Genomic DNA, 15,792 nt, shown 5'->3' on the forward strand with positions numbered 1-15,792 from the left:
TTAATATAATGACAAATTTAACGGCGACAGCGTAGATATAATAGAGAAAATATTTAAGTAAATCTAGATGTAAAGCGTTAATTTTTTCATCATAAACTCAAAAAACAGAACATAATTAACACAGAGAATATTGTTAATAAACTGTTAATGAAAGTTTCGGTGCAAACAACTGAAAATTTGTCGTATGACAAATGTACAATTAACTTTTCGGGCTCATGTTCCGTCCATTAAGTACGTGAACGGAACACTGTATAGTTGGAATTTCGCAACGTGGTATCTAACGTGGTGATGGCTAACGCCATCCCTTTATCTGTACCAAAACTTTTCACAGAATAAGAATCGCAGACGTCTTTTTTCTACTTGAGGTTTCTATTCTGCGCATCCACTTTGCGCAAACACTTGTGCATATAAGGAATAAAATAGGAGTTAGCAGTCTAATGTATTATATAGACGTCTGTGCTTAGAACAGATTTTTATATACTGTAACTATAACTATATAGACTGCTCACTTTGTAGCCTTGTTTGACGTCAAATAGTGCTTTCGATAGGAGCTACCATTTTCAAGCTCTACCTACTCACTCATATTTAAATCATATAATACATAGAGTCAAGATGATGCTACAAATGCTTTAAAGCATTTGATTGACCAATCAGAAAAAGAATTTTACAAATTGATCAATCAGAAAATGCTTCAAAGCATTTGTAATATCATCTTGACCGTACCCATAGTCACATGGTACCCTCAAATCACGTGATATACTCACAGACAGTATACATATGCATAAGTGGACCACGACAAGAATAGCTCATCACTATTGTCTCTTTCTGTCATGCAAAATAATCGAAATGAACAATGTATAGGCCTATTCTTTTCAGTTAAACTTTTTGCATGGTTCATGTTGGAGAAAAAAAAGAGAAAAAATGAACGATGCAAGAAATTCAAGCTAAAAAGAATCAGAACAAACCTTAGTTGTATTCCGATGTAGACTAGCTGTTATTAAAAATCTATAATATACCTAACAAAACTATAGATTTTCACGATCGAGTAATAAAAACTTTTTGCGTGAGTAAAAAAGATCAAAGCGTAACGAAATTATACCAATTTCAGTCGCGATTTAGGGATTAAAAATAAAACAAGAAAAGATAGACTGATGTTCTTTAAAGGTTTCTGCCGAACATATAGAGCGTATTTTAATGGTAATCGCGTTCAAATTCGTTTGTTTTACGGAAAGTTGCAAATAAAATATTTGTAATAAAAAATAATTAAAAAAAATTTTAAGACACATGTATAATAATATAACATAATTAAATGTTTTTTCAATTTATTTTAACTAAAATAATAAATTCAACAATTCCACGATACAAAAGATGGAATGAATAGAGATAAATCATCAATTTTGATCACAAATTGAAAGCAGAACACAATTGACGCATTGTCGCTAAATTCCCTAAACAATAAATAAACCACAAGATTTAGCGCTTTTCTCATCTTTTGTCACCGACTTCAATGTCCTTTAGTTTTTATTTTAGTAAACATAAGACATCTTGACTGTCTATTATCGATCCTATTGTATTCTAACATCAGTTTCGAAAAAGTCGTTTTACCATTTACAGTTAAAACTAAACTGGACAACTATTATTATATATCGTCGATATTTCCGCTAATTTGTTAAAATTTTCTTGCCTGGTGAGCGACAATTTTTGTAACTCGTATTGGGACTACTTGATGGGACTGTGTCGATAGCTTGAGAATTAATTAAAGGTATACTATATTACTGCCAATCCTAATAAATGCGATAAAATGTCTATTACACATTATATATAATGTGTAACGTATATATGTTAAAATATATTTATACTTATCTTCACTATAACTGCATTAATGCTTGTTTTGTGTGTATCAATGTATAAAAAATTTCTTAAAACACAAATTTGTACGTACATAACATTAATTGTGACTTAATTTTGTGATAGCCTTTTGTTTCTCTTTCATTGTCAGTCTAGATTTATAAGATTTTAAATATATATCTTCTTGTGCAGAGATTAAATTAACGAACAACTTCATTTTTTTTTAAGATGTTGACAGACGCTTGCTTCAAATTTGCCCTCGAAAGCCTAAAAAAGTGTATGATGATGGAGCCGAAAACTAACGTCTTTTTTAGCCCGCATCTTTTATATCACAATCTACTCGTTATATATTTCGGGACTACAAACGAAATTGAAGAGTCTCTTAGAAAGATCCTCAATATTCCCGATGACATATCTAAAGCCTTCCTTCAGCAATACTATTTTATATGTGGTTACAATCAATTTTGTTACATAGTAAGTAATTCTTTTCAATGTAATTAGTATCGTCATACAAAGAATGCATGAGAATGTACGTAATTTATCGCTAGCGTTTTTGGGGATTTTAAAAAGTTAAAAAATTGTAATTAACAAAATAAAGTCAACTACGGTGACTTATAATAAAAGATGACGAATATTTATTTGTCTTAAATAGGAAGAAAAAAGGGAGAGAGGAACGAGGACAAGAGAGATTCTCACAATATCTTCATTTCTTTTTTCAGATCAATGGATCCGATAGACCCACTGATGAACCCGAGAGCTATCACTATACATGTCGAATTTTCAGTAGAATTTGGACGAGTGAATGCAAAAGGATGTACATCGAGACAATGAATTTATTCTCATCTGGCCATCAGTTGAAGGAAATCACTTTCCAACTTCGTCCCGAGCATGCAAGAAATTTCTTTAATAACAGTATTAAATCCGTAACACAAGGTCGCATAGAGAACCTGCTTGGGCCGGAGAGTATACATGTCAAGACTGAAGTAGTCCTGTTTAATGCGATCTACTGCAAGGGCCAATTAAGCGGCAGTTTTGATTTTGACATCAATAATTGCCAGAATAAAAAAAATGGCAGAGTCAGACAAATGCTTAAGAACGAGAATCTCAATAAAGGTCACTAGTCACTTCAATATTATTTTATCCATTTATCAATAACTTTATAACGATTTCTTGTATTGAATTAGAAGCAAAAAAATTTGTATATTTTATTTTGTATTGTAAAACATTTTCATATAGATAGAAATTGAAGTAAAAACACTTTCCAACATTTTTTTCCCTTTTATATTTTCTACAATTATTGTAAACCGATATTTAATGAGAAACGATTAATACTTTAATTTTTAATTGTCTCCGTTTTAATCTTGCTTTATTTTTAATTTTTTCCTTCAGACAAGTCTTCTTCAGAAAAGTCTCTGCTAGAGGCATATATTATGGAGGTACCATGTAAAGAGAAGGATATATCAACGTTCTTCTTCTTCCCGTCGCAGACTTTGGAATCTGACAAAAGTAATCCGACAGAGAGTGATAAAATTATCAAATTGATAGAACAAATGACGACCGAGAAAGGATCTGAGGAACTTCGCAGACTGCTGGATAATGGGCTATCACAAAAGACGAACTTGGTGTTTCCGATATTCAAGCTCGAGCAAGATCTGCGAATGTACGACCTATTGGATTCGCTGGGCCTTTCGGACATTGCGCCATTAGGCGAGGTCGATCTGACTGAGTTTACTTGCTTGCCCATGATGCTCGGCGATGCCGTGCACCGTATCAGTATTAATCTGACGAGTAGTGATATCACCGTGGCCGCGGCTAACGTATTCATCACCGAAAATGAATGTCAACACGAGCGTAAAGACACCGACCTGGATGTTCTCTTCCCATGTGTTTGTCTGATCTACAATCGATCCCGTAGCAACATCCTTTTCTGTGGCGTGTTGCTGGGAAATTAACGAAAGTAAAGTCAAAGATATTTCTGTATTTATAAAATGAGAGACAAAGCGAAAGTTTAGCTAAATTAATTTTTTTTATGGAGAAATTGTCTCCTGTAAAAACTTTTAGGAATTTAAACTTTTGTAAAATGACCTGTTTGAATAACATAAATTTTATCGTGACTCTTTTTTATTAAGTGTATAAAAAGAATTGTATAGAACACTGCTTGTGCGAAAAGTGTGCGAAATACAACTTATAGTTTTATTCAAAAAATTCTTTTCTCTCTTCCGACAGAAAATATTTAGGTCAATTTAATAATCTAATCCCTCCTAATCGCGAGAAGTTGGTGGCGAAAACACTTTGTCGTGCCTTCTTGATCGACTTCTTGAGAGATTTTCGCGATCGGCAGCTTGCGCCTCTTCCGGTCGTACCGACAAGTTGAATTCTCGAGACTGAGACCCATTCACCTGGGCTTGACGTCATTCTGAGCACCGCTTCTGGCTTGGGTATCTGCCTGCCTGCCCGTGTATACGTGCGTGCGTTCGGGCTTTGCGTATCAGCGACCGTTAGCCGGTAGCATCCGCGAAACACGAGCATGCCGGGATCTGCTGCAGCCCGTTGGCATCCGATTGCGTCACGTGGAACGCACGCACGTACACACATGTAACACGCGACGCGGGTATGACATACCAGAAACACGGACGAACGCGAGTATCGTCCTGATTCGCGCTCCCGCGAGTCCTTGACGTATTATACGAGACAACGAGAAAGAGATGAGCGAACCCGAGATCCGTGAGAGACGCGAACAGACTCTCGCGCTTCCTCGAAGATCCATAACGTCGTCTTTAAAGCCTTTCGGCTGCGGCGGTTTCGGGATTGAGGCCAATCCGGAAGGATTCGCCGTTGTATCTCATTTTTTTTGTTTATATTTTTCAGCTTGTTATGTTCGTACATTTTTTTTAGATTTTTTTTCTCTCTCGTTATTTCCGTTAATTTAAGTAATATCTAATGAAGGATTACGTTTATTTTCTCGCCTGTCCTATGCTCGTAGCAATATGCCAAGAATAACCGGCGATCGGAAAATTGAAAAACGGATTGATCATTGATTTAATTTCAGTAAATAATTGTAATACATACAAAAAAAAGTATGGCACTTCTAAGTTTTGCACTTTAATCTTCGCAAATATAGACAACGAATCCTTTAGACATGGCGGTAGTGGAAAAAATCGCAACGCGCAGCAAAATCGTACCGACATTAATTGCGATTAGTTGAAAAAAAGTCGAAATACCGAAAACGGTAGGTTGACGTCCTTCGGAAGTTTCTGCCAAATTATATAGAGCACACTTTAACAATGAAGTTTAGAATTGTTTGTTTGCGCCGTGAGACTCGCGATTTTTCGCGTTGTCCCGAAGACAGAAGGCAATCTTTAATTCATCGGTTGCATAAAATCGGCTATTATTATCGCATCGGCGCGTTCAGAGTCTTTTTTTCGTATTTGAATATGTTAGCCGTGGGCGTCACGCAGAGACGAATGGCGCTCTATGTGGATTCCTTACAATGCTGACGCATTCCGCCAGCTCGAGGAAGGAAGACCCATCTGTATTATTGCGTATATTATTCGAGTTGTGTGGATGCACATCTCTCTTTCAACGTGTTATGAAAGCGAGGCAGCGCGAATGGAATTGACATGATCGTGAACATTGCCTGCGTGTACGATTCTCCTTTTTTACGACCACAAATTGCAGCTCCGTCCGCGAATAAGATGTCGAAGTAATAATCGTAGTAATTGACTCCACTGACGTTTTTCCAAACGAAAAGAAGTTCTTCAGTCTGAGGCTGCGAATGTCCGAAAAATTTCCAAATTATATACAAAATTATTATTAATTAATTACAAAAACGCGCAGTTAATTCGCTAATCTGAATAATTTGGTTTTTTAATATTTAAACTTGCAAATCTGGATTTAAACGTTTCTTTTTAGAAGTAGAAAACCAACTGCCAAAATTTATTAAAACTACGCGTACGATAAATATAAATGCCATCAATTTTCTCTAATCTTTCTTCTTTACGTAATTTTTTTAATATTTCTTTTCAATGTTACATAATTCTATGAAGTCATTTTATGCCCATGATTATTTCTTCTACTTCTTCTTTTTCTTCTCTTAATAATTATTTTGATAATTTCGTAATTGTAATCATAATTTTGCACCTGCGCGTGAAGTAGCGATATCGATGCTTCATTGGTAAAAAAAGAAGAAGTAGGAGAATTCGGGCCGACAAACAGCTCGATAAGAAACGCTTGAATATCATTAAAGAATATCTGAGTAATCGGAGCTGGTCCTGCCAGATTGTTTTTCGCCGGCGGCCGGCGAAAACTCGTCGTCGACCGCCTTCTTTTTTACAGCGCGGGATAGGCGCTCCCGTACGGTCACTTTCTTTCTTTCGACGATGATGAGGACGGCGCCAACGACGACGATGACGACGACGACGACGATGGCGACGAGGACGAGCGCGGCGAGTCGGTCACGCGCGCTTTTTCGCGCGACGCTCGTTCCACATCCTTTGATCGCGCTCCCCATAATTATGTGACTTCACCGACTTCACCGAACGAGATCATCCGGATCGCGCGCGGCGCGAAGTCACGCGTGTCAAATTCCGCACGGTCATCCGCCGCGCTGGCCGCGCCGTTTTTCCCAAACCGCAAATCGGTCGGGTGTATATACAGGACGGTGTATTTTCGGAGTAAACGACGCCGAAACGTCACCTCGTGGTCACGAGGTGATCCGATTTTACATCGGTTTCCAGGGTAAAGTTTTCGATAATGAGAAATAATAATACCAGCTGCTAAGTGAGTCACTTTTCAATTCGAAGCCAAAGTCCTTTTCTTTCTCTCTTACGTCCGTTTCGAATCCGCATGCAGGCTTACGATTCGCGCGTTTACCAAACAAAGTTTAAAAAATTTTGCGAATCCTCGATATCGTGAGTCCTTTGTTCGCCACGATGAACGCTTGGTAAAAGCTTCTCCCGCAGGGATCGGGCGCATAACTGAATTTCGAAATTCGTCAAGTCGCGGGTAACGTTTCTTGCGCTCCAAACGTAATCTCGTAATCGTCCGGGCAGGGATTCGTGGAAGTTATTCCAGAGGCGAGACGACGGCGAGGGTGAGAGGGGGGGGGGAGGAACGGGGAGGGAAGAAAAAGGAAGAAAGAAAGAGGTATATCCGTCGCGCGCGGTTATGACCGGTCGCAGGAACTGGCGACAAAGGCGTTTTGACGCGCATGGCTGGTCTTCGGGCCCGGCTGCGTCATCTCAAAAGCGTTGTCCATACTCGCAAAACAATTTTTTGTCTAGTACCGCCTTTTTCAGAAAGATTAATTTTTTCGCTGCATCCCGGTACGTAAGAATATATTTTTCTATGCTCGCTTGGCACGTCTCGCAAAATTATTTAGCTTTAAAGGAAGGAATTTACAATTCCAAAGAGGTGATTTCGTCAACATCTCTTTGTAGAAATCATTAATCGTTCGCGTTATCGTTTCCTTTGGAGAAAACAATTCCTCCAAAAAAATTGTGCAAGCTCTAGAAGATTATAACAATAGTTAACGGAGAAAACGGAATGTATACACGTGAGGTTGATCCTCATCATTCAAGAAATCATCTCACTAAATAGACATTTATAACGCCTAGTGTATTTAACCGAGTAACTATGTTAACGCGAGATATTTTCTGCATTCCTTGCGCGAAACCGCGACGCAATCCGCAGCTTTTTATCACGAGCCGTTTATAGAAAGACAGACGTTTCTCGAGATAATTGACAACCGTACGGTCATCCGTATCGGTCGTCCATGGTCGTTGACGAGGAGAGAAATGACGATGATATTTCGTTACACCCTCTTTTTATATGTACGGTGAGTATACATCTCGCAAAACGCTAACAATAAGACCTCTTATGACGTCTATACCGCATCGTAATCGACAAACAAATAATTCGCAGACAAACGGAAATTTTGGGTCAGACTTCGTTTTATCGTTCGCCAATTAATTCGCCCATTAATTCGCCAATTGGCCGTGACAGTTAATTTAATCGAGTCGACCGAGATCACAGCCCTTGTCTCTTTCTCTCTCTTTCTCTTTCTCTCTCGAATCGCGTGCCTTTCGTTTGTCCTGGTTTCGTTGCCATTTGTCGTCGACGCCATTATCGTTATTGCATTCATAATCTACGCCGTCGAAGACAGAGATATCGCCGTAAGGGCGGCCGCCTTTAGTAGAATCAACGTCGCCGGATAACGATCGTAATGCAAATTGCGCGAATTCTACACACACCGCCCTACTCCCCGATCACCCCCTTTCCCTCCTCTCGCGGTAAGGCTAAGGGATCGTGCAATTGCAATCGCATGGAAAAGAAAGAAACGCGCTCGCAATGGAAAAAAAAGCACGTCACGCGGCGGTCGATCTCGTATCTGTCAGTAGATAACATCGAATTCCAATGGCGGCTCACACCCACTCACAGTCTGGTGGGTGAGCTCCACGTCCGTGACACGAGCGAAACGCGCCTGCGTGTTCTAACAAGGGCTTAAAAATTCGTGAATTTGCAACCGACCAAAACTAATTGCTCTTAAATTTTCGGAAAATGTGTATCAATTTAATATAAATTTTTCTTCTTCTTCTATTATATTTTGTGCCATTTTTAAGTATAGCATAAAATAAGTAGAAATGTAAACTTTCTAAAAAAATAATTCTAAAAAAAATCCTAAAATTAATTTAAGAGAAAAATTTAGAAATAAAGTATAAAATCTTATTTTTGCAATTAATACATAGTTTGTGTACAAAAATTATTTTAAAATTAATACAATTTAATTTTTAGATTAAAGAGACAATTTTCATAAACTTCTATATTCGATTTAAAAAAAACCATTATATTGATATACACAAGTATGTTTAGATTCCTCACCAAGTTATTTTCTTAAAATTACACAAGAAAAAAAGCCATAGATAATCGTCTTAAATCTTTAAGTCTAAAAAGAATCTATACAAAGCGACGTTTTGTAATTGAAAATTGTTAATTGTACAAATGAATAAACATCTGCGAGTTTCTGAACCTATAATAGAAAGGATATGTTCTCCGTGCTCTGGATACAAACCTGGCGGATAAACGCCGTCGCCACCGCCTCCAACATTTACCTATAAATCAATTTAATCGTGCGTACAGTGTGATAAACATCGCGCCGTGTGGTAATGTAATCGTCCCAATGCGCCTCGTCGGCGCACAGAGCGCATAGTTTCTCTACCCCGTCGCAAAAACTTCAATCCGGAGCACACATTCCCCCCTGCCTCCCCTCAATGCAAGATTTATCTTCGTTTAGCCTCCGACCTGCTATCGCTACGTACAAGCGTGCGAACGCATTTGCATGCGTGATTCGCGTGACGTGAACTTTTATTTTTCTATAAATATGATTTTTTATTTTGTTCACAATCAAAATGTTATATAAAAAAATTTTTTATAAAGCCATCAGTCTAAAGGTTCCAACATTAAATTCTTAAAAGCTTTGAAAGCTAGTAATAATGGATTCAATTATAAAATTCTTTATATTACAATTAATGGGTTAAGAGATTACCTCGCAGTTAAGAAAGTTCTTAATCTCCCGTGACTCGATTCTGTTTAAACAAAAACCGCGCAGTTATGTTAAAAAAAAGAGAGCCACGGGTTAAAGCGAGAGGCGTTTCTAGTCGGCCGCAGCGTTTATTTAGTCCCGAAGATTCCGCTCCTGCGGATGCACGCGGGCACAGGCGGTGAGGTTTTATGTCGACCGACGCTGGTACTTTCCTGGCCGCAATTAAGAGCGCGCAAAATCCAAAGCGAGCGGCCAATTAGATGAAAATGGAACGCGCCGTCGTCGACCGATTACGCACTCTCCTCGGATCCGGGGAATTCTGCGGAATTCCGTAATGCACCAAATTCCGTCTGTGAGTGTTGACTCAAGTAATGACAATAACAGTATATAATTTTAGCAATAATTATATGTAAAAATGACGATGATAATTATACATATACGTTTGAGGCCAAAAATTTGGAAACATCAATTAAAAAATGCAATTAAATGACACATAACTATATGAAACACCGATTAAAAGTAAACTATATTTTTGGTTTTATAAAATAATTATTTGATCTGAAGAATTATTGTTAAAAAAATATATTGTTATGGATATTTGAATAATATAAAAAATATTCAATTTTTGAAAAGCGTTTCCAAATTTTTGACCTACATTGAATATTAATAACAATTAACATTTATTATAAATTTAAGATTAAATCTTAAACATAATTTAAATGACGAGATTATGTTCATTCCTAAATAGATCTTTTCTCTATACAAACTTGATACACGAGGAGGGGAGGAGGAATTGCAGAATTAAAAGATAAGATTAAATAGGTTGAATAAATTGGAATCGATCGATTTTCGATGAAGGCGCGTTTCCTATCACAAAGAGGGTCATTTACTCGAAGGTTTATTTTAAGGTCTAGCTGAGGTCGTCGACGGTTAGGTTCAAGGTTCCCCGATATAATAAGCGGAGGTATGAGACTCCGGCCATTGAGGAAAAAGGAATCATTAAGTGGCTCATCCTGTGGAACAGGGCGCGCATGAATTATTCACGTGCTGCTCTCTTCCCCAATAGTTTGCTCGAGGAAAGTGAAACCTTCGGTCAAGTTCAACGACATCGACAACGAACCGGCCAAGATTGACAAACGGTCGTCGTTCTTCGTCCTCACCCGTTATAGGCCCACGACTTTATTTTCGTAAGAAGAACAACGCGTCGTTGGTTGAGGTAACAAAATTCAAGTTTAATGACAATCGATATTTAAAGAAAAATTTAAAGAAAAATCGTCTGTAAATTAGTTAACGAAATTGTAGTTGATTTCTGAGAAACTCAATTCTGTATAAAAAATTTTAGATATGACAGTTGTGTTATTTTTTTAAAGGTCTCAATTGATATTAAGATTAATAAAGAGATTCTGTTTTCACTCTCATAAAAAAATAATCTCAAAAAATCGTGTTGTAATTTTTACAGTTAAAAAAAAGACTGCTTATACTGTTAAAACAACTTTTATGACTTTTATGTGTAATAAATCTCCTTTTTTTTTATGGCACACGCCGTTAATGGATCAACGCGCGAGGTGAGAATACGGATCTCGGCGGCTCTTTTACTTTCATTTAGCCGCCGAACCGAGAGAAAGAATCCACGTGATTTTCCATAAAAGACTAAATTTATGTAGCTTCAAAGAGGCAGCAACCTACAGCGATTTATCGAAATCGCGCGACCGTGAAACTACGAGTAGCTCGAGCGTTTCTTTTTAATCGCGCGCGCGCGCGGATTCTGCCGCCGATACGGTCGGCACGAAGAAGACGTATCTTTAAGACGCGCGGTTTCAGAGATACTGCAATTTTACGAGGTGTCTACGCGATCTCGTGCCAGCTATCGCTAAAATGTAAAAAGTAAATTTAACGTGCAAGCGATAGAGCCGCGTACAGACACTGGCGGAAAATCTTACGCGCCTGCAATTATTAATTATTAATTGCTCATCGCATATATCGTGTTCCTTTTAGCACCATGAAATACGGATTCGGATAATAGAGCCATTAATTACATTCGTTATTATACCGCAACGCGATTTAATTTTCGCACGAGCAAATCTTCGTGACAAGTCTCTCGATACATATTTATAGCTAGGCCCGGCTAGTCCCGGTTATGTAAATCGAGTTGTATTTATAGTCGAGCGTAGTGAAGTAACAACGGCGACTATTGTACGCCGTACGTTCAGTAGAACATAAGCATTGACTTCGACAATTTATTTAAGCGCGATTTAAACGGGTATCCTTTTAGAATTGCCGTTGACGAACGCAAAATGCAAATGTGCTAAATATACACGGCCTCATTAAATGTACATAAAAAAGTCATGAAAATATTTCAGATACATAATAAGTTGACATTTTCTATTAATATTTTCTGAATATTACACTTGATTAATGTTTTCATTGAGCTGAATGACACAGAAGATGTGTAAAAGATACGCGTCACGGTAAAGTATTCACACTAATCACATACGTTTACTCTGAACTGCGGTCAATTTTGTTAATTTATTTTACTAGGTAAGTGATTTAAGCGACGATTACGGTACTTATATATGTAAGCGCGGATATGCCGGTCGAAGCGTTAAAATCTCCATGCGTAGGGCCAACCGGACATCTATGCCACGCATTGAAGTCTCCAGGCACGCGTGGAGACTGCAATGCCAACGTACTTCTCGAACAAAAAGCGACGCCCACTGCGCGCTTAGCGGAGACTTTAACGCTTCGCGTGGTCAGTCAGCATGCTGCTTTGTTCACATAACTGCGTCCGCACCGCAATTTCGGTCGACCAAAGTGCTAAAATCCTACATATAATGAATTTAAATTATTAGATGTCACATAGTAACTGTATTTATTAAATAATTAATGTATAGCTAAATAAATTTAGTTCTAGGATTTCTAAAGTATTTAATTTCAACAAAAATCATTTTCTTTATTACAAGTTTTTATAATTTTTATTATATTCTTTTGGATTTAGTAATTTTAACGTTTTAGTTAACGAATTATATGGCACGGCTTATTATAGCGCGTTGTTATGTGGCAGTCATAAAAATGTGACAAACTCATTTAAATAACACGAGAGGTTGATTCCACTTCGCCGCGTAACCATAACTTTCCCCCGGACCGGTGAGAAAAATGGCGTTTAATTTAAGCCTGTCTTGTGCGCATCGTCGGCCGATAAGGCTTTATCATTTTTGCGGCCGACGACGACGGCGTGTAATTTATTTCACGTTTTAAATAGGCAAACGTAATTCCGAACCGATCGATATAACATACCAGTGTTCCGCTTATGCGAATCGCGAGAAAACGCGAAGACCACCACTTCTCGGTATATCGGCTTACTCGGCTATTAATTTAGTTGAAACACAACACACGTGGGAAACAAACGTCAGAAACGAATTAAGGAAATATTAATATTAAATTGCTGCGTGTTTGAAGAAAAAAAATGCTTCAAATGACGGAAGCTATTATAAATTATTATCGAAGATCTTGAATTTCAAAATTATTACAAGTCGAAATTGTAGTAGCATCAGAAGAAGAATCATTTCCTATCTCATGGTTTTTCACAGTTCGCTTGAGAAGCTTATAATGCAAAGGTTGAGGTATTTACCTTTCTTTCGACGGCGAGCGAAGGAGCGAAAGAGATATCGCATCCGATTAAACCCACATTTCGGGAAGGATGCTAAAGTAGCTCGGCCATATATCCCGCAATTAATTTCTCGCCCGCGGCGAGCCGGGAATTATCGGGAACGAACGGACGATATCGCTACTAATACGCGAGCCCTCGCTCGCGCACCGCTCGTTTTAGAAATCGTGTCGTTAATTTGACGCTGTTCGCATAGTTGGGTAGCGATTATTTGAAAGTGGCGGCCGTACGATTTAAGATATGACATATCGAGCGATATGAGGAACAATTTGCGAGTGATCTCTCGCCGAAATCGGATTCATTCCGTCTAATTGAAAAAAAAAGTTGTCATTTATTCATACATTTTTCTTATAATTCTTGGTATGATACCACTTTCTAAGCGTGGAGTATAGATCGTTTAATATTTCATTTTAAGTTTATGAGTAGGTTTCATTTTTTTTTTCACAATTAAATTTATGTAATTTGGAAAATTTTTTTCAAGTCATACTTAAAAAAAAAATCAATTATTATCACTTTTATGTGATAATTAATAATTAATGCTCGATTATGAGAAGATATGAACATAAAAAAAGATTCCATGAAATCGAAATTTTCAAAATTCGTTTTTCATATACAACACGATTTGTAGATGGATCTGTGTAAAAATTTACTTTAATCTGTGTGATACTGTGGGAAGGTCAAGCGGCCGATCCGAGGATTCGACCGGAATAAGAAGTTATCGATCGGCGACCCGATTCCGCCAACGATAAAAGGATATAAATTGTGGAGACTGCGGTTTACGGCGAGCCTCTCGGCAAGCCTCGGTATGATCTCTAAATGACTGCAAACACTGTAGAGCGATCCGACTTTCTCTCTTATGGGCGTCTCATAAAATCGCGCGTTTTATGTAAAATCGCACCAGTCATTTCGTTTAAAAGCCTCTCTCGCGTTGTAAACGCCGGCGAGCCAATGACGTACGGGATCATCGGAAGCCCGCTGATTTTCCTTTGTTCGCGTCCCATCCTCATTATCCCAGCATTATACAATGTGCAGACATAGAGCGTGTCCTGAGAATATCGCGTTCTTTTTTTTCTGGACGAGTTGTCGCGATTTTAAAGCAGAACACCGTGAGTTTCTCTGTCATGTTCCAACTTCGATGCGCAAGACATTGGTGTACCTATTTCCGTGAAACGCCGCGGGCCACGGCGATCGAGGGAGGTGAATCCTTCAAAACGATGTGCCGCGCGACGGCTTTCTTCCTTCGGGTTTCCTTTCTCCCTCGCCACGCTTCTTGCACGTTTTTGTGAAAACACGATGTTCCAAAACCGTCAGATGACCTTGTAAAGGCAGAAACTTCAACCAATTTTTTCCTTAGCGAGAATGTTAAAGAAGGTCATTTGTCGCAACTTTTAAATCGCTTATAATATATATTATGATTAATTATTGATTTTTATTATTAGAGTATTAGGTATAGAAAACTTTTAAAAAATAGATAATGCTTTGCGCAGAATTTTCGTTAAAAGTTCCTCGTGGTTGGACATAATCTAGGATTTTTTAATTTTAATTCACATAAAGGAAGAAATTAATTATCATATATTATTAATTATATTGTTATAAATTTTATTAGCTATCTTATATTTTTGCTATTATTCAATATCGGAAAATCTTGAGCAAGAGTTGATTTCAGCCACGACGGACACGATTATTACCCTCTTCCGGCGAGAGCGTCGATTTGACAAAGGTCGAGAGGTCGGCGATACAATGTAGATTCTCGGGCGAAGACGATGCAATCGCCGTGGACCTATAGATGAAATCACGGGGCGTTCGTCTCTCGCATACATATCGATGGTGGTGCTGGTGGTGGTGGTGCAATGCTGCACGCTGCACGCCGCATTTCAATGATGAATGGTTGTGAACTCTCACGGATGGGCGCGCGCGAGCTCGGCTCGCGGAAAAGAAAAGAAGAAGCAAAAAAATGGGGGAGAAAAGAGGAGGAAAGAAGGAACGAGCCGAGCGCGATCGACGGCTTACATCGTAATTGCATTGAATGCATTCGCGCCTCTTATCCTCGCGGCGCGGCGCGGCGCGGCGCGTCGCGCTGCAATGGGTGCAGCAGCAGCGACCGCAACGCTCTTGCAGCAACATTGTGTTCCGGAGAGGCGAATATCGCGATTATGGCGATTATGGCGGCGGTACACCTTGCGGGCACGAGCGTGATCGCCTAATTCCTGTCCTGTCCTGTCCCGGGAATAAATCCTTCGTGCTTCGCGCGCGAGAGGCCTTGAGCCGAATCTCCGTCTAATTCGCGAGAATAAGTCGTGGCAATTGCCGCAACCTGCGAAACTGCGCGCCTCTACGAGAGTTGGGTGTTAAATAAACACCGGTTCGAATCGCGTGATTTTATTCAATCACGGTTGCGTATCGAAACATCGTACCGTCGTGTAAAAATTTCAGTTTTCGTGGAAATACTTCATAAATTCCATATTTAAGGAGAATTACTCGATAAAATCAATAGATACCATGGGTAATTTAACATTCGAGATGTGAAGCTGGGAATACATTCCTGATATCTTCAATTCTATCCATGTATATTAACAAAATTGTGAAAATGCTATTTGATTCTGAGAAAGCATTAATAAAATGCTAATGAAACATTAACAAGGATTTCCTCTGCAGAAAATATAGATTTCTTTGCAGTGTAACTTTTGTCTTTTTATAAAGATAAATGAATTATCGCGATATGGAGGTGTGTGCATGTTTT

The 15,792-nt window shown here is 38.6% G+C and overlaps 1 protein-coding gene across 1 annotated transcript; it reads left to right on the plus strand.

Moving 5' to 3' along the window:
* Positions 1 to 35: 35 nt before the first annotated feature.
* LOC105457373 (serpin B9-like) lies at positions 36 to 4,053 on the plus strand. Its single transcript, XM_011702000.1, has 4 exons — positions 36 to 1,762; positions 2,077 to 2,322; positions 2,568 to 2,961; positions 3,238 to 4,053. Exons 2-4 carry the CDS (start codon positions 2,077 to 2,079, stop codon positions 3,798 to 3,800), a joined length of 1,203 nt encoding a protein of 400 aa, XP_011700302.1. The 5' UTR covers positions 36 to 1,762; the 3' UTR covers positions 3,801 to 4,053.
* Positions 4,054 to 15,792: the final 11,739 nt, after the last annotated feature.

This window comes from Wasmannia auropunctata, unplaced genomic scaffold (genome assembly GCF_000956235.1).
Source record: "Wasmannia auropunctata unplaced genomic scaffold, wasmannia.A_1.0 LD335244.1, whole genome shotgun sequence".
Lineage (NCBI taxonomy): Eukaryota > Metazoa > Arthropoda > Insecta > Hymenoptera > Formicidae > Wasmannia > Wasmannia auropunctata.

Coding starts and splice junctions, on each gene's coding strand:
- LOC105457373 (XM_011702000.1), top strand. CDS start 2,077: ATGTTGACAGACGCTTGCTTCAAATTTGCCCTCGAAAGCCTAAAAAAG. Junction 2,323..2,567: donor ACAATCAATTTTGTTACATA/GTAAGTAATTCT, acceptor TTCTTTTTTCAG/ATCAATGGATCCGATAGACC. Junction 2,962..3,237: donor GAACGAGAATCTCAATAAAG/GTCACTAGTCAC, acceptor TTTTTCCTTCAG/ACAAGTCTTCTTCAGAAAAG.